Source organism: Pan paniscus, chromosome 9, assembly GCF_029289425.2.
Source record: "Pan paniscus chromosome 9, NHGRI_mPanPan1-v2.0_pri, whole genome shotgun sequence".
Classification (NCBI taxonomy): Eukaryota; Metazoa; Chordata; class Mammalia; order Primates; family Hominidae; genus Pan; species Pan paniscus.
In genome coordinates, this window is record NC_073258.2 from 126051577 (window position 1) to 126076493 (window position 24917).

Below are 24917 nucleotides of genomic sequence, written 5' to 3' on the forward strand. Positions count from 1 at the left end.
TTAGGAACAAACTGATGGGTAGGTAGCTAGGGGCTTACGTAGCATGACTTGATGATAAGTGGCATTGAAAGGGTTTGGGAAGTTCACCAAGGATGCAGCCTCATTTTTGAACAGAGAGAGAAAAGACAGGCAGTTAGAACTCGTAGTTGAGGTCCGGTTTGTGAGGCTCACTTCGGAAGGAAGTCAAGTGTTTGCTTGGGGCCCCTTTGCAAAAGCTGCGTCCCTCCCATTCCCCTCACCCCGATCCTCCAGCATCCCTCAGAGTGGGGAGAATGGTGTCTGGGACTCCAGGACATGGCACTCAGAGATCTGGGGTCAAGACAACATTGTCTCACTTACCCTGCAAGAGGAAGGCTAAGGCTGGGCCAGCCACACTGAGGAAGCCAGACCTGTCTCTCTGGGCACCTTCTTTCCCTCCCTGTCCTAGCACCATCCCCACTCCAGGTGGGGCCAGGGGAGGCAGATATCCTGGGGAAGCTGGATGGGCTTTGATCAGTCATTAGGATCCCCATGCTGGTTTAATTAACTGGAGGCAAAAGGGGGTGGCTGGGGCCCCTGGCTGTGAATGGCCTCCATCCAGGCCACACAGCTGTGACAGGCAGAAGTGGGTTCAGATGTTTTCACACTCGCTTTACATTCCTCTCATCTCTTTAAGGGCTGGAGCCCCCTGCCTTGCAGGGCCCTCTGCTCAGCTGCCTGTGAAACACATTTGCTTTGCAGCAATAGAGTTAATTCAGCAGCTTTGAAAGTTCCCCTAAGCCTTTTCTGTGATGGTGATTGATGGCTCCCTCTGCCCCTGGGGGCAACACCCCAGGGACCATATGAGGACCCACCTTCCCTTGCTTCGACTCACCAAAACAGACTCTTCTCTTTCTTTTTTCTTTTCTGCTGGGCCTTTCTTCTCTTTGTGCGCAGTGACCTCTCTCTCTGCCTGCTTGGGCCACCCATGTCTTTAAGCTGAACATATCCCTGAACTCCAACTCACTCAAGACCTGGACTCTTCATTGTGTAAAAGGCAAAAACAACCTCCAGGTCCAACCGTGGGGCCTTTATGCCCATGTAGGAGATGGTGGGCTGTCAGCATGGCTTTAAACTTGGGAAGAAACACTCTACTGGCCTGGTCTGGGTATTTTATTTGATGAACTTACTATATTCTGATATTTACCAAAAACAGAGATTTTATTGTCTACTCCCTTGTCCCCAAGCAGAACGAATGAATGCCCTAAACAGCTACAAAAATAGTTAATGGCCCTGGGATACAAAGCCTAAAATAAATCAGGGGACAGGTGATCCAAGTCAGCAGCGGGTCTGGGGAGGACCTTACATGCTCTGCCTCCCTTTCGCACGCCGTTGGTCTTAGTTGGTCTTCAGAAAGCTTTGGTGTCTGTGCGGCCTGGCAGGAGGCAGGTGGGTGAGTTAGGGCCCCAGGATGCTTGCTGTTCTTGAAGTCTGTGGTCTGAAGAGGAGGATGGAATGACTCAATCTCGTAGAAATTCAGCAATCAGGACTTGTAATAAGAATTTGTATAATTATCAGCTCCACTGCTGATGAATTATACAAATTTAGGCAAGTAATTTCAGAGCTATTTCTTTCATCCACTTATCCATTTGATAAACATTGAGTGTGTCCTGTGGGCCATGCAGACATTGTGCTGTGTACTGGGGTGCAAAATCAACGGAGTTCCTGTCCTCTTGGAGCTTAAAGTCCATGTGGGGCCTTAGTTTCTGCATTCGTAAAATGAGAATAACTCTGCCCTCCCTGTCTCACGAGGCTGTTGAGAGTGTGGGAACAAAAAGTACAGTGGTGTTCCTCAGCCCCTTTTCACCCGCACCCCAACTTCATTCTTCACTCGATCACCTGCACATCTCCAGCAGCCCAGATGGGATTTAACCTTAATTACTTTTTATTAGGAACATAGTAGGCATGTCAAATAGGTTTTACCAGCTATGAACACCCCCTTACACACAGGCACACACAGAGATGTGCACACACAGGGATTCTGGCGTGCCCTCTGAAGGACCTATTGGAAATCACTGGTTTTGGACTATTACAAAAGGGAAGGATCTTCCAGAGGGAAGCGATGGGATGGGCAGGAGGCCATCAGTTCCCGGGAAAATGCACAAAGCTGGGAAGTGGAGTCCACAGCTTTCCTCTTCTTGGCCTCCTGTCAGTGACAGCCCAGGAAATACAGTTAGGGGCAGTGAATGTTCCATGAGTCACATTGTGTAAACCACCACTTACAAACCCTTTTAAAATTAATTAACTAACTGAAACCCCCATTGTACACCACTGAGCAACTCTTCTATGGTCTGTTCTGTCCACTTGGCCTGGGATCAGAATGGAGGTGACCGAGGCCTGCTGTTCCAAGAGCCTCTTTGAGCTACACTGGGCTGTCCGGCTCTGATGCCGGCCCTTCCTCTCCCTGGGCTAACTGGGTTGGGGAATATTTTGAGGGGCCTTCTTTGGCCTCTCCCAGGATTTGGGATCCCTGAGGCCTTTAACACATCACTCAGTCATTGCCTCCTTCTGGTCATCCTTCAGTCATTTAACACGTGGGAGTACACCACGGGCAGGCGTGGGAGCTGGGAGACCAGCCCGCTCATGAGACAGGCAAAGGGCCTGGTGTTGCCGGTGTTGGGGTCCGTTCAGATGAGGCAGGAGTCCAGTCTTCTGCGGCCTGGGGACGGAGGAGAAGCAGGAAAGGCTTCTTGGAAGAGTTGAAGCTGCAGCTGGGTGGGAGGCAGGTTGCAGGGGAGATGAGGACAGTCCCTGCTGAGGCAGCTGTGGGAGCAAATGCAGGAAGGTAGACACCATCGGAAAGGCAGGAAGGTGGACACCATCAGAAAGGCAGGAAAGTGGACACCATCGGAAAGGCAGGAAGGTGGACACCATCAGAAAGGCAGGAAGGTGGACACCATCAGGTGCGCTCAGGCAACCAAGGGTAGGTGTGAGGCGATAGGGTAAGGGGAGGAGGGCTGTGCAGGTGACAAGGCTGCGGATCCGTGAGCAGCTTTCAGTAGCTTTGAAAGTTCCCCTAAGCTTTTTCTGTGACTGTTAGCGAAGGGTCCCTCTGCCCCAGGGGCAACACCCCAGGGACCATATGGGGATCCACCCTTGCTTTGACTCATCAAAACAGACTCTTCTCTTTCTTTTTTGTTTTCTGCTGGGCCTTTCTTCTCTTTGTGCACCTTGACCGCTCTCTCTGCCTGCTTGAGCCACCCATATCTTTAAACTGGACATATCCCCATACTCCAACTCGCCTGAGCAGGCCCAGGTCTGGAGCGCCCTGGACTCTGTGCCCCCCAACAATGTTCATGTCCCCTGTTGCCTCCTACCTATTAAGGCCAGACTTGATGTTTACCAAGTGACCTCAAGCCCTGACCTCTTCCTGGGTCCTTGGCTTCTCTCCTGGTTGCCAGGAAACTGATCCCATACCTGGCTTGCCCCAAACTGGAGGGAGTGCCAGCCCTGCCGGGCCCGCCTGAAGCCTCAGTGGCCCCTTGAGGGCTAGGCCTGGGCAGCCCCAGGGGGCCAGAACACAAGGTTTTGGCAGCCTAAGGGGGCCCTCCTGGGGCTGGCTGGCACCTACTCTTCCATGTCAGGTGGAGGGCTCAGAAGAGGGGATGTCCTCTTAGGAGTGTCTGTGCTTTTTTTATATTTTTAGTAGAGATGGAGGTTCTCCGTGTTGGTCAGGCTGGTCTCGAACTCCCGACCTCAGGTGATCTGCCCACCTCGGCCTCCCAAAGTGCTGGGATTACAGGCGTGAGCCACCATGCCCGGTGTAATCCCAGCTATTCGGGAGGCTGAAGCAGGAGAATCGCCTGAATCCAGGAGGCAGAGGTTGCGGTGAGCCGAGATGGTGCCATTGCACTCCAGCCTGGGCAACAAGAGCGAAACTCCATCTCAAAAAAAAAAAAAGAAAAAGGAAAAAAAGGAGTGTCTGTGCTGAGAAGGTGAAGGCTTGGGTGTTCAGCGTTTTCAGAAAGAGGCCCTGTGGGAGGCGTGTGGGGGTTTAATAGTCATCACAAGCAAGACTGTATGCAGAGGAGTGGGGGCACTGGGGCCGGATCTGAACAGGGGGTGGGATTTGGATTTGATTCAGAGGAGAAGTCTAGCAAAAGGAAGCATTAGAATTGCTTAGAAACCAAGGTTTGTGGGGCATCTGCTGCTTGCAATGCACCCTCACATATGGTCTCACAGTAGCCCTGGGAAGAGATATTAATAGCTCCATTTTTACCTCATGGGGAAACTGAGGCTCAGAGGAACTGAGTCTTTGCCTTGGGCATGACACTCAATTCCAAGCTGGTAACGCATGATGTAACCTTCTGTGACACCAGGGGCCCCCTGTTCCTGCACTTGAACTCACACTTGCCTACCTCCCAGGGAATTTATGCAGAATGGGTTCCTTCAGCAGGGGTGGCACCCACACTGGTAGGACCCCCAGGGCAGCCCACATGAGAGAAACAACAGCAGCCAGCTCTCAGGGTGTGGGCTGTAGGCTGTGTGGATTATATTAACAATAACCGCCATATGCTGAATAGCTACTGAGGGCCAGCTACTTTGCATATAATTGTCTCATTTAATTCTGAACACCCTGTACCTTGAGTATAATTATTCCCATTTTATAGATGAGGACCCTGGTTGAAAAAGCTTGAGTAACTTGCCCAAATCACACAGGCAGGAGAGAGCCAAATACAAAGCAGAGATTCATCCCAGCACAGCGTGCTCTGTCCCATTGTCTCCAGCTCTGGGCTGGACACCCAGATCCCCCCAGTCAGTTATGTGGTCAGGAACTGTAGACTTCTCTTTTGTGAACTGAGGATTCAGGGTCAAGGAGGTAAATCTGCATCTAAAATGGTAGCATTCAATCAGACCTGCCCACTCCATACCAGTCATTCCTGATTCAACAGATAGTTCAGATACTCTCTCTACCAGACACTGAGGCTACGACAGTAAACAGAAAAGCCCTGGTCCTGCCCTCAAGGATCCTACAGTCTAGTGAGGGAGGGAGGCGAGTGAGCAGACAGGTCGCAGCAGCATGCTGAGGGCCACGCAGACCTGGGGCAGAGGAGCCTGGCCTGGTTCTGGATGCTCTGCCACCATCCACTGGAGGAGACAGCCATCCCCATCATGGCGGTGGGAGGTAGGAAGCACCTCGCCTATTTTTCAGATGAGAAACCTGAAACCCCAGAAGGTAAAGTTCCATCTTTAAGGCTGTAAGTGGTAAGAGTGGGATTCAAAACTAGTTCTATCTGAAACCCACGCTTCTGCTCTCCCCAACGCCAACCATCTTCTTTTTTTTATTTATTTTTTTGACTTTATTTATTTATTTTATTATACTTTAAGTTCTAGGGTACATGTGCACAATGTGCAGGTTTGTTACATATGTATACATGTGCCATGTTGGTGTGCTGCACCCATGAACTCATCATTTACATTACGTATATCTCCTAATGCTATCCCACCCCATCTTTTATGGGTGCTGGAAAGACCTTGGTATCAGCCCCACTTCTAAACCATCTGCTCCCACCTCCCATGAGCAAGAGAGGAAGTCTGAAGGGGAGTTGGCAGGAGGCAGCAGCTGAATGCAACTCGGGCCTCAGGGCTCCAGAAGGCTTGAAGCCCCTGCAGGCAGGTTTCCTGTGGGCTCTCGGCCTCCAGGCTCCTCGTAGCCTGGGAGGGAAGTTGACCCAGCAGTGAGCCACCTTTGATTAATAAACCAGCTGTGCCTTCCTACATGGGTTCCACATGGGAGAACTGTTTCTGGCATGATCATTGTTGGGAGAATGATTTGAACTCGTAGGGGAGAGGTTTGTTGAGGGAGAGGGACAAACTGGGACCAGCAGTGAGGATGGGGTGGACTAGATGGAGACTTAGAACACGTGCAGAGGGGGAGTGAAGTTTCATTCTAATTTGAGCCCCCCTACACCTCCTGCCTCTTTTTGCACAGAGAGGGGAAAATCTTCCCATTCTCCTCTTCAAAGAAAAGTAATTAAATGCTCCAATTCACATAGTGCGATTAGTCAGAAGGCCCTCTGTGGGCTTCTGTTTTCTCATCTGTGAAATGGAGATGATGATAACCTACTGCACAGGATTATTGTGAAACATGAAGGCCCACATGGTTTTTTTCTTTTTCTTTTTTTAGAGACAGGGTCTTGCTCTGTCTCCCAGGCTGGAGCACAGTGGTACGACCATAGTTCACAGCAGCCTCGACTTTCTAGACTCAAGCAATCCTCCTGCCTCAGCCTCTCAAGTAGCTGAGACTACAGGCACACACCACCGCATCCAGCCAATTTATTTTACTTTTTGCAGAGATGGGTTCTTGTTTTGTTGTCCAGGCTGGTCTTGAACTCCTGGCTTCAAGCAATCCTCCCACTTCAGCCTCCCAGAGCACTGAGATTACAGGCATGAGCCACTGCACCCAGCCCAGAAATATTTTATTAGCTTATTAGAACAAAACATGTCACTCTTCCCCTACAATTGGAAAAAGATGGTGCTTAACAGAAAAGAAGCATCTGTGGGGGCTTTGGGTATCAGTGAGGGCAAGTTACATGCTTCCCAGCACCCCTTAAAACACACCAGGGAGCATCTCCTACTCATTTTCATGAGTAGAAGGCCAGACTGCCAGCGTGGCTGGATCTCTCAGCCCCACCCAGATTTTACACACCTGCATATACATCTGACAACCCCTGACTCTTCCCACTCCTTTTTAGAATGGGAAAAGAAGGAACCTTCAAACCAAGAATCTGGGCAGGGTTTCCTTAGCTGCAAGCTTAAGGCAGAACTGTTTCTGGCTAGATGGCAGACAGAAGTCCAGTGGTTATAGCATCTACAGGAGGGATGTGCATGGAGGTGATGGCCCCAGGGTCTTTGCCCCAAGAAAGAACCCTAGGCCAAGAGAGGACATGGGAAGCGCAGAACCCGCTTCAGCCTCTCAAAGCACTGGGATTACAGGCGTGAGCCACTCACCCACCCCAGAAATATTTTATTAGCACGGGTGTAGGTGCTGGCACAATGTCACATCTCATAGGGCCTCCCCAGGCAATGCTGCCTCCTGCCCCATCAGTAGCCATTGTCTGGTTCTCTTGATTAATCTGCACAACCTGCAGATTGAGTATTATCTCCTGCATTTTACAGATTAGGAAACCAAAGAGATCAGGAAACTTGTCCCAAAACAAGTAGCTAATAACTGGCAGAGGAGCATCAAACCCAGGGCCAGATCCTCTGCTCTTCCCATTCTCTGAGGCTTTTCTGATCTCCCAGGCAGTTCTGAGGACATCGTTCAACCTTGCCTCTCCTCTGTGCCTTAGCTTCCCCTGGTTGAAAAGGGACAGTCCTCCATGCCTACACTAATGGCCTACCTGTCCCTGTCCCTGTCCCTAGCGGGCTGCCAAGGCAGGGTCTCCAGAGTGCTCTGAGGGCTCCTTGGGGAAAAGCTCCAAATCTGGAGTGGCCAGTTCTGAGACCAGCTGTGAATGCACCAAGTGGCCTCTTGGAGTGGGTAAGACGAGTTTCTTCCCGTGCCAGACCAAAAAGAATGGAAGAAAGCTACTTGGGGAAAAACTGAAATTAGAGGTGTGCTAGTAAATATTTAACAACTTGCTCTCTGGGAGTGGGGGTGGGGAGGGCAGGGGCAAGCCCTGATTTGCAGCATTTGCCAATTTCCATGGTGTAAATGCTCCCACCATGGCCAATTTCAAGCTCTCAATGTGATGTCAGCCAATTTGCAAAATTTCTGAACATTTAACAATTGGCTTTCACAGGCCAGAACAAGGCAGTTTCAGCCCACTGCTTAATAGCCATGCCCTGCCCCTGGTCCACACCTGAGCCTACTCTTTAGGCTGTGCTGCCCAGTAACTTCCCCCAAAGAAACTTACTTCAAGCTATCCCCATCCTCCTGGCTCCCAAGCCCTGTGGACAGCTGCAGGTCCTCTCCCTTTGAGCTCCAGTTCCTGGGAAGTGGATGTCTCTGGCTAGAAAAAGAAACCTATTTGGGGATAAACACTCATTCTTCAAACCTGCAGGAAATGCAGAGTTTGCTGACTTGGCCCCCATGAGCTATATAAATTTGAGTCATCGTCCTCCTCAGACCAGCTCTGCTGTCTTCTTTACATACTTCTGCCAGTCACAGCCTCTCAGCTGGGGCCTCTTGGAACACTGGCAAGTGACCACTTTTGATTTACATTTTATTCTGAGCTTCCCTCCAGGGCCTTCCCCCCACACCTTTCCCCAAAGTCCTGCCTAGGAGGGGGACTTCATCCTTCTTCATCCCTCTTCATCCCAAGAGCTCAGCTAACAGAAGCCGCTTGTGGATTCCTTCAAGGACACGAGGAAACTCACTCCTAGTGGGCAGAGCAGAGCACACTGCTCCCCCTACATGTCACCCTCAGACGAGCTGTGCAGATGTAGCTATGCCTTGCTTTATGGCAGAAGTACATTCCGGAAATCTCGTGTTTAATAATAACAACCTCTCCTCCATCTGTGAAGCGCTCTAGAGTTTCCAAAGCACTTTTACATACTACACGTCGTCAAATTCGAGCCTCACACCAGCGCTGTGTGGTGGGTGGTGATTATTAAAACACCCTCATGGTGTCTGAGCCTGTCAGAGTTGGAGGGGCTTCAGATATCATGTAACCCAGCCACCCAGCTGAAGCTCCCATCTTCTCCACGGTGGCCCAGCTGGTCAGTCCGACTCTGCTTGGCCTCTGCAGTGGCAGGAAATTCACCTGGAAAGGGAGGCAGCCCATTCCAGCCTTAAAGAGTTGGGGGATTGGAAAGGTATTATTTAGGTTGTCTCCTTGTTATAGATCAAATGCATTGCTTGTAGTTTGGCCCTTCGAGTCATACAGAACTGATATAATCAAATCTCCTCATTCGGATATTCAAAGGGTGCTCTCATGTTTCCCCTTCTCCCCCACCCCCCAAATCTTGCCTATATATCCCACTTTCCTTCAAATATTCCTCATACAATGAAGTACCGAACCCCTTTACCATCCTGGCCAACCCTACTTTGAATGTACTTTCATGTATTTGTTTAATCAGAGTGGTGCAAGACCAGAAGTCTCTGCATGCTGTGAGCAATGCCTCTGTTAATGCATCCTCAGCTAGCATTAGTTTAGGTTGGATTTTTTTTTTTGACAGACACTTTTGATATATTGAGCCAGCTGTCAACTAAAGCACGGCTACTAAGCCATGTCTCTCCTTCCCTGCACTTCAATATTGATTTTTCTTGGCCCAAATGTTAGAAGTGTTAAATTTTAACTTATTAGATGAAGAGTAATCTTATCAGATTTAGCCCCTTGCCAAAATCTGTAAAGATCTTTTGGATCCCTGTTTCACGGCATTCATAAATTTGTTGAGCATTTTTTTAGACGTTCTCTAAATCACCGATTAAAGTGCTGAATAAGAGGAAAAGGAGGAAGCATGAGACACTCTTTTGGAAACCTGCCCCAAACTGACATTTATCCTTTAATTGTCATCCCTTGGGTGTAGTTTTCTAATCCATGCAATTGTCCACCAGGCTGCATCTCTCCACATTTTCTGCCAGGCTATCATGGAAAATACCTTGCTGAGGTCACTTACATCATGTTTTCCTGATCTGCAAGCTTAATGGTCATGTCAGATCCACGAACTGAGCTTTCTGATAGCAATCTCTCATCTTTGTGACCCCAATGCCCAGCACGGTGCCTGGTACATGGCAGGGACTCAAGAAGTATCTGAAGAAATAATCAGTTGCATTAGTGAATGAAGGAATGAATCTGGCCCAGATAAGTGTGAAGATTACTGGGTTTTAGTTTTTTTCAGAATTCACTTTATTTCTCTATTTTGAAAATTGGAACAGCATTTGCTTCTGCTTTCTTTCTTACAGCACCTCCTTAATACTCATGAATTCCTAAAGGTCACCAATTTGCTTACTGATGAGAAAATAGGAGCTTAGGAAAGTTAAAGAATTTGCCCAAGGTCAAAGGCTAATAGGGGAAAACAGTAGGAATCAAGCAATTGTCTTCTGGCTTCCAGGCACCATGATGCTATGTCTAGCCTCTTACCCACTGAGATTGGAAAGGCTCCCCCAGATCAGCCAACAGCGGCAAGGGTATTTCTGCCTAATAAACGATACAATCTAGGAAAGCAGGTACATTTCTTTTATAGTCTCAACCTCATTCACCACCCATCATTCATCTATTCATTGATTCAACAAATACTTATTGAACACCTACTAGTGCCAGGCTATTCTGGGCCCTAGGAATACAACTGTTACAATCACTCCATGAGCTTACGTTTTAGCTGGGAGTGAAGAGAAAATCAATAAGCACATAAATATAGAATATGATCATGGTAAGGGCTATGAAGAAAAATAAAGCAAAAGGCAGAGGGGCTGTATGGTACTCCAAAGAGGTAGCATCTGAGTGGAGATCTAAATGAAGAGAAGATCTAAATGAAGACATGCAAATGTCTTGGGGATATATGTATCAGCAATGCTTGTATTCACAGACATATAATACTTTTTCTTCCAGAAAGCAGGGACCTAGATTCATATGATGAACTTTGCAACTATAAAATATCTGATTCTTTCAAGGCATATTCATTCATTTATTCACTCACTCATTTTCTCCGCAAGTATTTTTATGAAGCATCAAACCTTTTTACTAAGTATGTGCTAGTTGGAAGCTGGTGATGAAGGAGTGACCAAGGCCTCAGAGGAGAAGACAGATAAGTACATGAAGCCCAACACCACATGTGGGGAGAGCTACCATCGTGCTATGGACAGGGTGATGTAAGAGAACAGTTGAGGCTTATCATCATTCACACTTTTAGAGATTTCTTTGACTGAAGGAAATAAAAAAGCATGAAACTCCATAGTGATGGTTTAAAAAAAAATGTAAACCATTGAACCATTTCTTTAAACAAAACCTTAGATAGAAAATCTAATAGATAATATTAAAAGGAGTTGCTCTGGTTGGTACAAAATTGTCGGCCTCGGGACACCTTCAAAAATGTGTCACAGATTATGAAATCCCCTGCCCTAAATATTTGTTATGGCCAAGAACAAGAATCTGTTCATTGCCCACTAAAGTCTGCTTATCTTGAAGTGGCCAGGTAAACCAAATTTGGAGAGCCATTCAGTCATCCGTCAAAACCACTGAGACCATAGCCTGTGGCTTCCATTAAAGGGAATAAATAAACCTGTGTCCAAACGACAGCTGATTCAGCTCCTGTTTTCCTGCTTTTCAAAGTCATCAAATCAACTGTATGATGGGCCAAACGACTCATAAGCACAATTTAAAGGGTTCATCCTATTGTTTTTTTCTACTTCTGGGCAAGGGTTACCATATTTGCACTAAGAGTCATCTCTTTTCAGAGTGTGCTGGGCATCTCCTGGTTTTGGATGGCCTGAAATTGTTTTCTAGAACATGCTCATTTGAAGAAAGCCTGCTTTTCTTCCCACTGTAGCACACGTACGAATGGATGCTCATTGTGTGCTCACAGTTCTCTTGGCCTCTTGCTCTCCTCCGGGCACAGCACAGGCCAAGGCGGACCTCACACTACAGCCTGGAGACCAGCACCCTGGCCATGCTAACCCACCACCTCCCCTTTCTTCTCTCTGCAGATGACGGCAACCGCCCAGCCACCCTCCAAGGCCCAGGCTGTCCACATCTCTGCCCCCTCAGCTGCTGCCAGCACACCTGTGCCCAGTGCCCCCATCGACCCCCAGGCCCAGCTGGAGGCTGACAAGCGAGCTGTATACAGGTAGGAGACACTTCAGCTGTGTCTACAGCCCTCAACCAGCTTCAGGCCCAGCTCAGCTGTGAGGGATGAGAATGCAGGCCAAAGGGTGGGCTCGGCAGAGATGACGGCCAATAGCTATTCTCCCTTGGCCTCCTTCTCTCTCTACTCAATCCAGAAACCCCTCAGCTGTCCACAGTGACTCTAGCTTTCTGGAAATGTCTAGGGAAGGATATGGAGGCCTAGGCAGCACTTCCTATCTCAACCAGGGAAATGACCCCTAATGGGTATCAGAAACCCTCCGCTCAGCCAAACAGGCAGCTGCCTCAGGACCCTTTCCTCGCCCTGTGTCCTGTTGTTGCTTTCCCTCCATCAAGCCCACCAGAGCACTGGACCTCTGACCGCACCCTCTAGAACTTGGCAGTCCACAAACTTCAGGAGGCATGAAAATCACAAGGAGAGCTTGTTAAAACACACGGTTTTGGGCTTCATCCTCAAAGAGGACAAATCAGTAGATCAAGCTATAGGAAAAGGGATAGGCATTTTTTAAAGCATTCCAGGTGAATCTGATGCAGCTGGTTATTGGACCACACTTGGATTCATGGTAGTCTCTGTTTTTAAACAATAGGTATTGTGTGTGATTGTAGGTTCTGGCACTTTTCCCCAAGAAGGGGAGTTTGCTGAGGGCAGGCAGCTTGTTTCTTCTTGTTCTGCATCTGCCCCAAGCATCCAGGGCTGAGTCTTGAATGTTGCAGAGGGTGGGATGGGGCTCAGGGAAATGCCTGTCTCCTTGATGAACTCCCATTCTTGTACATAGTTGGGGAGGAAGATGCTGTCACCTGAGAACAGGCCTGAATGAGGCTCCTACAGGGACTTTAGTTATCATTAACCACTAAGAAGAGGTGCCCAAGTCTGCACTCAGTATTGAGGCTGGACCCTTGCTCATATTCCCTTGTGGGAGCTTCTATGTTCACATGCATCAGCAAGTGTGGCTCGCCTCTGGCTGGGCACACACTGCAGCAGGTGCGAATGCCAGTAACACGTGGAATGATTCACCCAAGACTAATGAATAGGAAGATTGATTTCTTTCTGAATCCTCCCCCACCACCCCAATGACAGTGCCTTTATGGTAATGGTGGTAATTAGGGCTGTTATTCTCATTCTCATTGGCATTATTTTTAGTTCCTCAGATAAGCCGAATGCCTCTAATACCAACAGTTGGGAGTCCAGAGCAGTGGCCTCTGACCACAGATCCTGGCACCAGGGGCCTCCCAGGCCCAGGAGAGGGACAAAACACAGCACCTGTGCCCTGCCCTGTGAAACACATAGGCTAGGCCCAGCTGCCTGCTGGTGGAGAGCTCTGGCTTGGGCCCCAAAGAACTCTAGGACCTGGTCACAGTACCTGTCAGGGAGACTCTAAGAAAGGTCAAGCTAGCCACCCCAGTGTGGGATGGACCTCCTTCCCTCTGCCCTTCCCTCTTTACAGTCTCTTATTGAATCCTTACTATTCCTATGTGGGGGGCTGTGCTAGACTCCAGCGGAAGGAGGGTCAATGTATAGTCTCTTCCCTCCATCTCTCCAGGCACCGATAGACGTACAAACAAGAAACCAGAGCTACGTGGTCAGAGCAACAGGGAAGGCTTCACAGAGGAGGCAATATTTGAGTTTGGTCCTAAAGGTTGAGTAAGAGACCCCACTAGGTGGAGAAATGGGGTAGGAGAGGACCTTCCAGGACCAGCCAGTGGCCAGAGAAGCTGGGAATGGGGAGATGAGACTGCACAGACACCTGTAATTAACCTGGGCAAGGTGCAGTGGGCTGTGCTTTTGTGGGGAGCATAAGGAGGGAAGGGAGTAGCGTGGCCTCTGAAAACTGCCCGACAGCCTGATGACATATGCTTGTCATACTCTATTTGGAGAATTGCTACTCAAAGTATGGCCTGTGGACTGGCAGCGTCATATCACCTGGGAGCAGATTAGAAATGCAGGCTCTTAAGGCTCACTCAGGCCTAAGGACTCAACCTGCATTTTCACAAGATCCCAGGGGATTCCTATGCATACTGAAGACTCACCTCGCAGCTGCTCAGACCCCTGGGGCAGGGGCGTGTAGTGAGCATAGATCATGGTCTAGAAAGCCCTCCAGATGAGTGGTGTAACGAATAGTTTTTGGAAACCTAGGTTTGAGTCCCACCTCCACTGTGTCCTAGCCTCTCTGAGTTTTCATGTCCCGATGGAACCTAAGCAGCAGACTTGATAAGAATCAATGAGATGGCCCATGGAGGCACCTGGCCCTGCGTCCGGCACCAAACAGAGGGTTTACTCGGTCCCACAATGAGACAGCCCATGGAGGCACCTGGCCCTGCATCCAGCACCAAACAGAGGGTTTACTCTGTCCCACCAATGGGAACCATGGGTTCCAAAGCCCTTCTTACAATCCCAGGCTCGTACCCTACCCAGGCCAACCTGCAGGAGAGGTGGGTCACCGCCCCCATGGGAGCCACCACATAGATGTCACTTGAAGAATGGCCTAGACCTTTCTGCAATTAACACTTCTTCCTATTCCCCTTCCCTCCTGGGCTTTATCTTCTCCCACCGGGCTGACCACCCGCAACCCTTGGTGTTTGCCCAAAGTATGTCTGCAGCTGTCTGACCTGGAAGAGGGAATCCCAGGCAAACGCGGCTGCCCCAGCACCTCAGGACACCGAGCTGACAGCAGCACCATGCTGGCTTCCCATCTCTCTAGTCCTGCTGCTGCCTCCTGGCCCAGCAGCCCCAGGGTTGTCTCCTACAACCACATCTCACCCATTAGTACCAGCCGCCCTCTCTGCAGCCATTGCCCCGGGATGACCAGGGAGGGAGCTCAGCCTCCTGTAGGGTCGGGTAATTTTAATTAGATTTGCCTGCCTGGGGCAGCCTGGCTGCTCCAAAGCACATCAGGGAGTCGGCATTTTATGTCAATAAATGTAACCAGACCCTTTCCATTCAGATGAGTGCCCCACACTGGCTTTTGGGAGCCCCCATCATGGCCCCTGCTAGAACCACAGATGAAGGAAGGGTGGGTGTGGCCCCTCCCTGCCTAGGACACTGCTGGGTGGCAGAGGGGCAGTGTGACAAAGGGGGGGGAGCCTGCCAGTGCCCGGGAGGTTTTATTTGTGTATGAGGATGTGTTAATGAAATGTACTGGTTCCCTTCTGATGTGGAAACTGTGGGGTGGGGGACGGAGGGCAGCGTCTGTCTTTAATTGGATCATACCAGAGCATCATCTGGACTAATCAGCAAAGCAACCAGGGGCTCCGGCTCAGATTAATGATTGCAGTCTAATCCGAGCAGATCCCATGATTGGATGCACATCGCGGGTAATTGTGTTTGTGGCCCAGGAGCAGCACTGAGAGGGGGTCCAAAGAGGGGAGGCCGGTGGAGTGAGGGACCACAGGTTTGGACCCAGCTCAGTTCTCTCCTCCCCCAGCCCCCACCTCAACCCTGGGGTTTTCTCCCAAAGAATTTCAAGCTTAGCTTGAACCACAACACCCACCCGCCCATGCTGGTGATGGGCCCGATGTTAGGGGCTGCCTAAATCAGGGGATTAGGTTGCCAGCGGCGCAGAGGCAGGGCCAAGAGGGTGAGGTTAATCCAGCTTTCCCTCCCCCTCCTCCCCTCCAGTCTCCTTCATTCCCCTTTGAAGTGAGTGGGTTCCCATGGAAACCATGGTGTCCTGAGGAGCGGAAGAGGGGCAGGAGCTAGGCCTGGCCAGGTGCTGGTGGGGGAGGAGTTGGCTTTGCGAAGACTGCTCTGCTAAGGTGTTGGCTCACTTCCCTAAGGCTGAAAGATTCTCTCCGAGAACCAGGGACGCGGAGGTGCTAAAGTTGTTGCCCATTACTGATAAGGAAAAGCTGGGCTGGAGGCATGAGCAGTGAGAAGACAGTGAGGGCAGTGGTGCTTTGCCTTTCCATTAAGAACCCAGAGAGTGGAGCTGCAGGTCAGGGATAGAGGGTGAGGTGGCTTCCGGACTCTGCCTGTCTCCTTTGTGTAATTACTCACAATTGAATTAACTGTGTTAGCATTTGTGTCAACCTTATTTCTGTTTCCCCTGCTATACCATTAACTCCAGAGGACAGGGTCTGCGTCTGTCTTGCTCATTGCTTTATCCCCAGCACCTTACATGATACCTTAGAGTCAGCAGCTTAGACGAAGTAGCTACTGCATCAAAGCTTGTTGGACGGCTTCATTAAATGGTTAGGGAGCACCCCATAAATATACCATAGTTCTAGGTTGATGTGCCGGCAAACGTCTCTCGAGGCGGGGAAGGGGAGCAGCTCCGATTCGTAGCATTTGCTGATCCCCGTGATGTAAATACTCATACCATGGCCCATCCCAAACCGCCCACCTGAGGGCACCAAGCAGTAGGGGAGACGTGAGGCTCTCGCTGCCTCAAAGCCCAAATCCCACCTAGGGAGCCAGGTTCCAGGCGCACAGTCTCTAGATTTACATGCATAAGCCCATCTTACAGGCCAGTTCTTTAGAATGGTGTTACTGATACTTTTAGCTGCAATCCTACATTCTTGGTCCTCACTGTCCTGTCTGGTCCACTCCTGGGTTCTAAATTTGAAATGTTCTCTCTTAATCAATGAACTCTTGGAACAGCACCTGGTGTGGATAGGTGTTTTATAAGTGTCTTCAGTGATGATTTTCCACCTGAATGCCAAGGCAGTCTGTCTCTTTCCATCTGCTTCAGCACAGCCCCACCTTCACTCCAAACTTCTCCATCTTTTCCAAGTGGCTTCCAAGCCTTTCCTGGTCTATCAGTGAATGATCTCCTTCCTCACAGCTCCAGAAACCCTGCTTCAAACCATTCTTCTGCCTCCTCTTTAGTTTCTTAGCTCTGAGAATCTTGCACTTTCCACACCATGTGTCTAGTTCGTTCTGTCAGTCTCATCTCCCACACGTCACAAGCTCAGAACTTCTACCCACATGGGACCACCAGAGAGCTCATGCTCAAGTCCAGCTCTAGTTCAATAAAAGCAATGTGAGCCCTGTTTATAATGCACTTGTTTCTGTCTCATGCAGACTGGATGGCAAAATCCACAGTTGTATGGGGAGGAACAGAGCAGGACAGTAGGCAGTGTTCAGATCACTCCCTTGAGACTATCCTAAAGGTCACGGAAGTTCCCGGCATGATCCTGACAGCCCTATAGCCAGAGGTGCAAATGCAGCCATGGCTCTGTGTTGGGCAGTGGGAAATAGAATCATGCTCTAGAAATAGACTTGGTGAGAACTAGCTTTGTCACCGTCGGCTAGCTCATCTCTCTGGGACTCTGTTTTCTCAACTATCAAAAAGAAAAATGATAATAGCTAGAATACAATAAGATAATAAATGGCATACAGATCAGTGTTCAGTAGACTAGGGTATTTTAAACAGAGGAGCCAGCATATGCTGCTTTGGCCCATTCAGGATGTGAAGTCTGGTACATTCTGGGGGACAGGATCGGGGTTACGAGCACAGCCTGGTTCACACTCTAGCTCCATCACTGGACACTAAAACTTTCTGTGCCTCAGTTTCCTTATCTGTAAAATGGGGCTAAAAATAGGACCATCTCCTCATCTAGATTGTCATGAGGTTTAAGTGAGATAACGCAGGTAATGTGCTTGGTAAAGAACCTGGCAGGTGGTCCACATTCTGTGGGTGTCAGCCACTGTTGGATGTATTGGTGTCAGGCAGGAGCTTGTGAGCCAGGAGGTAAATGCTGAGAGGCGGCGCAGCAAGAGGCAGGGCTGCCAAAGGTTTCCAGTCAAGTGGTCTTCACTCTACAATTCAATTAATTATGAACTGAGCTCCAGCATGCGTAAGGCATTGTGGTAAATTCGGAAAGGGGTCCTGTGCAGGGACAGAGGGAAAGATAGGCGTAGAAAGTAGCTGTGACATAAACTTGGCACACAGTATGGGCTCAAAAAAGTGTTTGTGGATTTGACCGCAGAGCTTCAGGCCTGCAGTGTAGCGTGGGAGAGTTGCACTGCTTTTCCCAAGGGAGGTGAGCCCCGAGAGAATGACAGCCACGCTACCAATCCTGGGGCTGGGCTGGTGGATGGGGCGGGAGGAATCTCTCCAGGTTTGAGGCTAGACAGATAGGCTGGGTCCTGTGTGACTGTCCTCTGTAGCAGCTGCCTGGTCAGGACCCTGGGAACTGGAACTTCCTAATGAAGTGTCTTTGAGAGAACTCTTCCACCCTGTGACCAAAGAGTGTTCTGGCTCCAGTGAAGTTGACCCTGGGGCTTAACCCTCTGCCTTCCCTGGCATTAGGCTTGGTCATTCCTGGAATGTGCTGGGTGAGGTGGCCTGAGAATGGTGTGGGAGACATGCAGCCATTCCAAGCAGAGAAGTTAGGACCGCATGCTTCGTGCCAGGGCCTCTGGACTACTAGGTGCTGTGGGCAGATGTTCCAGGCTGTGTCCTTGGCTGGGCTTTGTGGGATGGGGGTTCTTCTAGTGGATAGTCCCTGCTTTTTGAAGCAACTGGGTTCACTGGCACCTGAGGTAACATCTCAGCTGCTGACTATAGTCAGGGGGGTGATCCTGCTGGAGCTATAATCTGAAAAGTGAAACCATGCTCAGATTTCCTCTGTACCAGGCAAAGCCTATTCCCTGCCCTTTCTATGGCATCGTAAGGCCTCCCACGTCAAGCCCAGCCTTGCAACTGATGCTGACAGGCCCAGAGGCTGCAGCTGTCTTGCTCAGGGAGCAGGTGTGCTCAGGAGTGGTGGGTCGTGCTGCTTCCACGGCTCACCTGCCTGACCTAGGTAGAGCTCCATCATCCAGGGTCCCCGCCAAGACCAGAGATCCAGGAGTCCTGAAATCTGATGACTTTTATCCTCACAAGGTTATGTTAGGATTCAATGAGATAACCAATGCTAATAGCTGGCAGTGCTTGGCACACAGAAGGCTCTTGGTGAATGGTAGCTACATTCATGAAGAAGGACTACACCGGGTCTGTCCCCCTTACAAGAAGGAAGACAACCAGCAATTGGGCCTCCTGCTAGTGCAAATGACATGGGGTGGGGTGGGGTGGGGTGGGAGGAGAACAGAAAGCTGGGGCCATGAAGGTTCATATGGCCAGTGGCTTCTCACTGGGCCTGAGCTAAGCCAGCTTCCCCGTCTTTTAACCATAGTGCCACTTTCTGCTTTTCCCGGGCACTGATCCATTTCATGGTTGAGTGGAAAGAACCTGAACTGAAAATTTAGTCTGCATTCTGACTCTACCATCGGGCAAATCTTTAACTTCTTTAGATAAGCTTTCCTACCCCACAGGGTAGGCATCAGACGAGGAGAGGAGAGATCTGTAAAAATGTTAAGGCCTCTCCAAACACACACAAGTATTATTACAAGAGGAGGTGCTTTTGGAAACTCACCGGATAAAGCAGAGATTCCCTCATACAGCAACAGTCTCGTGGCTCCCAGGGTAATCCTGGCAGCTCAGTGCTTGGACCCCAGGATGTGTATGACTCAAGAACAGTAGAGAAAAGGGGGAAGGCGGATGAAGTGAGTTCAGTAACTGCTCACAAGTAGTACATGGGAGAGAGGGGAGAGCACACGATTTGGAGTTTGAATACCTGGATTTTAAATCTCAACTCAGTTACTGCATAGCCTGATGCGATCATTTAACCACACAGCACATCTGTTTGCTAATGAGTGAAATGGGAATGAGAAGCCCGTTGGGGTATCAAAATGCAATAAGCACATATAAGAGCACTTTACAAAGTGCCACTGAGTGTGTGTGGGTGTGTGTTTAGTCCTTGACTGTGACCAAGACAACGTGGTTAGGGCTCACCTCCTCACAGCATCTCTTCCCCTTGAAGTTCTTTCTCTAGGGGGACTGGCTGAATTTCTGGTGACTTGGTTGGAATCGCTGATCGCCTTTCACTAGCTGCCTAATTTCAGGAAGGACACTTGTCTTTTCTCTTTTGTTTATAACTTTTATTTTCAGTTCGGGGTGCAGGAGCAGGTTTGTTATATAGGTAAACTCGTGTCACGGGGGCTGTCGCACTTCTCTTTTCACTGCCAGAGTCACCTCGCCTTGTTCTGAAGGGGCTGGACGCGACATCCCCACCAGGTCTCATGTATCAGGCTCTTTGTATTTTTGCCCTCGCAGAGCAGTTTTAACTTTCACTGTGTTGAGATTTCACATAGATGCGTTTAATGTGCCGGGAGGAGTGTGTGCGTGCATGTGTCTGAAGGGAGGAGGGCTGAGCAGACTGCGACCTGCCCTGGGCCCCACACTTGCCGGGAATGGACCTGTCCACCCACCTGGGGGAGGAGAGCTGGGCTGGAGCCCAGGAGCTCTGACAGATGCAGCTCCAATTTAGCAACTCGAAGAAGTCCTCTCCAAGGCAACCCAGGCGAACACACCGCCCACTGGGCAGGACTAAAAATACACCCGCATGGTTTCAACGTCACACCTGAAGTAAAAATACATCCAACCAGGGGCCGCTGGCTCGCTCCCACCCCCCTCTGTTCTCTCCATCTGGTGCTTTCAAGGGGAGGAGAAGCAGAGGGCTGGACAAGCACCTTCCTCCCTACTCCCTCCCCTCCCTCTAAGACCTCACCACCCTCTCCGCAGGCAGCCCCCAGCAGAGCCCCAAAGAAGGCAGGTCCTTTCGTAGCAACTGTGACTAGAAGCTGCCAGATGGCAAAATCTGTTCCAAGTCCCCCTAGTATGGATGGATTCTGAGCCTGAAAGAACTTGAGGATTGTGTCTCAAAACCTTCATTCCGATAGTCATTGCTTACTCCACTCATTCATTCACTCATTCCCATTCACTGATTCGTCAAAAATGTATTGATCCTCTGCGGTGTGCCATATACTGTGCCTAACCCTTGGGAGTTCAGAGAGAGAGAAAATGTGGTCACTGACTGGAGGAGCCCACCATGCCGTGAGGAAGACCATCCTGTGCACAAACAATTGTGCTTAGTAGAGTTTAAGAAGTGTCATAAAATAAATAAAAATAAATTTCTATTGGCAGTCCTTTTTCGGTTAAAAGAAAATGAGGTTCGAAGTTCTGATAAATTGTAAGATGTCTCTCCCCCTCCTCTTTCTGGGCCTCTATTTGAATTGGCATGTGGGTTTGTTTTCCCAGCCAAATGAGTCAGTGGAGATGGGAATATAAATTTATTGGAGTGGATGGTGTCAGTGTTGCCCTGAATTTAAAAAGTGCCCACGCACCGTTCCAGGGAAATGGAGCAGGCATTAATTGATAGTTTACTAAGTGCCAGACACTCTCCATGTTTCTTCATTTAATTCTTACAGGAACCTGCATGGGAGGTGTTATCCTTGATGAAAGAGGACACTGAGGCTCCAAAAATTCAGTAACTTACCCAAAGTGTAGCTTATTTCAGACCACCCAGCTTCCCACCCTAAATTGTGAGTGAGGTCAAGGAAGAAACCCCTAGCATTTGCTGTGAGGGCTCGGAGGAGGCGATGGTTTCTCTTGCTGGAGAGACCCATGAGGGGAGCCTGCACAGAAGGCATGTTGGCCTGGATGCTGAGGTCGTTGGAGGGGACATGAAGAGACACAGGGGCAGGGAATTCAGGTGGAAGGAGCAGCAGGAAGAAAGTCATGGGCACACGAGAGCAAAGGGCAAAGATGGGCACAGGAAGGCACAGAAGTTTGCTTTCCACGGGCTGCTGAAGGACAGTAGTGACCATTCCAGGGACCAGGGTCCGCCTGCCCTCTCCTTCCAGCCACCACCTTTCTCTGCTGAGTCCTTTTACAGGGGTGTCCAATCTTTTGGCTTCCTTGAGCCACATTGGAAGAAGAATTGTCTTGAGCCACACATAAAATACACTAATACTAACAATAGCTGATGAGCAAAAACAAACAAACAAAACAACAAAACAACAACAAAAATGCAAAAGAAAAAATCTCATAATGTTTTAAGAAAGTTTACGAATTTGTGTTGGGTCACATTTAAAGCCGTTCTAGGCTCCATGCCACCCATGGGCCGCAGGCTGGACAAGCTTGATCTAGGAGAGATACTGAAAAGGGTCTGAGGCCACATGATGAAGAGCCTGGAGCGCCCATCTGCGAGCGCTGGCTTCATTTCACCATCATCCAGGAGAAAATTTACTGCCCTCCTCTGAAAGGGCACTTGTTGTGGACCATCTGCAGTGAACAGATGCCCCAGGAAGGGGTTAGGGGTCTGTTCGGGAAAGTGGTTTCTAGGATATTCTCTGGTTCTGAGATCCCAGTGGTCTCTGGCCTGGGCACTAAGAAATAAAGGCTCAAAACGCCAGTCCTCAGGCAGAGTTTCTGGAAAGGCGAGCTTTTGGCAGCTTGACAACCACTCACTGTGTGTCGGTAGGGCATATGTTGGTAGCCAGAGTGCCACCGATCCCTGCGTGCCCCACCTCACCCCCCCCCACTGGCCAACAGCCTTGTGTCCTCTGAGCAGTGGGACCCTGACCAGGCCTCTGGTCCTGCTGGCCCATGCCTGAAGATGTCCACCAAAAAATCTTGTTCTCCCATGCATTCCACCTCTGGATCATCCATCCTTGGCCCAACAGGAAGAGACAGAGGCTCTGTATCCCCTGTCTCCATTGGAAGAAGCAGCAGGGGTTCAGGGATGGGGTGGACACTGACCCTGGGCTTCCCTCTTCCCACCCCCAAGAGGGTGAGAATGGCTGTAAGGAAGGTGCGGAGGGAGCCGGGGGGCTCCAAGGTCAGTCACAGGAAAGGAGGTGGATGGCCCAGGCAGGCAGCCACACACTTGGCTGGACCCATAATTGAGGTCTGCAGTCCTGGCCAAGGTCACAAGGGAAGGGATGGCTGAGAGGCTTAGAAGGGACAGAGTGGCATGACTGTGAATCACAAAGTTTATCACCCAGAAAGAGAACTCAGCATTCACATCTCCCCTTGCCGGTGACCACCCTCGCCCCCGCTCATGGCTGGTGCTGTTTCTGTCTGCATATGCGCTCTCTGGCTCCCTTGTGTTTTGCATCTTCGCCTCTCCAAAGCTCTGTATTTTTGCTTTCTTTCTAACTTCTTTTCTGTCTCTGCTTCTGTTTCCACTCCTCCCCTAAGAAGGAAGAAATGGTTTTTTTTTTTAAACCCAGGTGGTCCAAAAAGAAAGAAAGAGAAATGAAAAATGATCCAACTACCTTTTTCTACTTTCTCTTTTTTTTTTTTTTTTTTGAGACAGCGCCTCAATCTGTCGCCCAGGCTGGAGTTCAGTGGCACGATGTCGGCTCACTGCGACCTCCACCTCCTGGGTTCAAGCAATTCTCCTGCCTCAGCCTCCCGAGTAGCTGGGATTAAAGGCACGTGCCACCATGCCTGGCTAATTTTTTGTATTTTTAGTAGAGACAGGGTTTCACCATGTTGACCAGGCTGGTCTCAAAATCCTGACCTAAGGTAATCCACCCGCCTCAGCCTCCCAAAGCGCTGGGGATTACAGGCGTGAGCCACTATGCCCAGCCAAGGACCCAGCCATCTTTTTTTGAGTCCTTTTAATAAAAAGAAATTAGCCACAGCCACATAGGGGAAGTTTAAGTTATATATGAGCATAAGAGTTACCAAGGAAGTTGCGGGGTCCATTCCTGAAGGCCTTTAAAAATGTTAGGGCAATCTGTCAGCCTGATTTATGTTAAGAATATCTGTCTTGAGATGGGGAGGAATATGTGGGCTTTGTTGAATCTTGCCTGCCCCATGATGCTCTCCAAAGCTTTGGTGTTGATTGAGGGGTCTCAGCCTCTCTGTTGCTAAGAGAGAGGGTGGTGCTAACCTCTGCACAGGGCTGCAGCCAACATACTGCCCTGTCTCTAATCGCCTCTCCCGGGGACAGCTGCACACACCTTGGCCTCAAACTGGGCATTCCAGACCGGCAAATTTGGGTGATGTAAAAAACACGAAGGCAGAAATGTCAGAAGTAATTAAACCCAACCATGGCTTAAACCCCTGTAGAAATCAACACATCCGGTTTAATCACCTTCTTAAGCTAGCACAAGACTGCAATTCTGTGGAGAGGGGTTCTTTATTTCTTTGGATCGTTAACAAGAACTGCATATCTTGAGTTTGATTTTAGTTCAGATGCTCCTGGGGAGAGATGATGAGGGTAGGGGGTGGGGGGTGGGATGGGGGACTCAGAAAAGAGAAAAGAAATAATAAAATGTTATTCGCGATCATCTCTTCTTCCCCTCTCCCTGAGCTGAGCTGCGTCTCCCTCCTGCCTGCCTTGTCCGCGCTCCTGGGGAAGGCGCCCGCCCTCCCAGCACCCAGGCGGAGGCGCAGGGCTGAATGTGCTAAATTAGGCCATTAGAGAAATTCATTTCTCTTTATTAGTCTGTGTCAAATCCTTTTTATTAGTGGCTGGAAACGACCTCTCTTCTGCAGTAAAATGTCATGCCAGTTCACTCCTTTTATTTGTTCTGCACTGACAAGGCTCAAACTCTCACTGAATTAGTGCAGAGAGATTTATTTCCTCCAAATTTTGAACGGCTTAAGAGAGATTGGGGTGGAGGGGGCGGTCGGGAGGGAGGCGACATAGGGGGAGAAGAGCAAAGAAGGTGTCTGGGAGGGAGAAGGTGAGCTCTTATGGAGGTCACATGTCCTCAGCTCTTTGGATATAAAGTCTAATGACCATTCCTCACATCCCACTCATCATCATCGACACTCGGCACTGGACACCAAGTGTCCACATCTCTGCTTCTAGCCCATGGAGGACGTGGACCCACAGTGGAAGATATCTGGACAGCGGGAAGAAGCACTCCTGAAAAACCATTTTGTAGTGGGACAAACTGAGGCTCAGGGAAGGCCAAAGTCTCTCCTCTAACTGGGAATCCTTCTCCCCACCCATCCCTGGCTCACACAGGGCCATTTGTATTGCAGGTGGCTTTGATGGCAGCTCTCATGGGCTCTGCCCTCAGGGTAGACCCCCAAGCCTGCAGCCGAGACTGCTGGGAAGAACTTTTCCAAAGTGGCTGCCAGCCTCCTCTCATGCTTTAGGGGGTGATGTTGGAGGGTAGCTTAGAAAATATAAGTTAGCCTTTAGGCAGGTACAGGCTGGGCACCTGGGGAAGGGGAGGTGACTCTCCCCTAACTGTGTTGGGAACAGCTTGCAAGAAGCCCAGGACCACGCCGCAGCCACAAAACCCACGGAGTCGCTGAGAAATGGAGCCTGTCTCTCAGTGGGCAGTGCAGTGTCTCAGGGATC

At 49.7% G+C, this 24917-nt stretch overlaps 1 protein-coding gene across 13 annotated transcripts in view; it reads left to right on the forward strand.

The window, feature by feature from the left end:
* Positions 1-24917, forward strand: part of PKNOX2 (PBX/knotted 1 homeobox 2) — a 320618-nt gene that overhangs the window by 243953 nt on the left and 51748 nt on the right. For all 13 annotated transcript variants that reach the window (XM_055095040.2, XM_055095042.2, XM_055095038.2 and 10 more), the window contains one exon: positions 11609-11748. In XM_055095040.2, coding sequence (XP_054951015.1) covers positions 11609-11748 — 140 coding nt within the window. The remainder of the gene's footprint in view (positions 1-11608; positions 11749-24917) is intronic.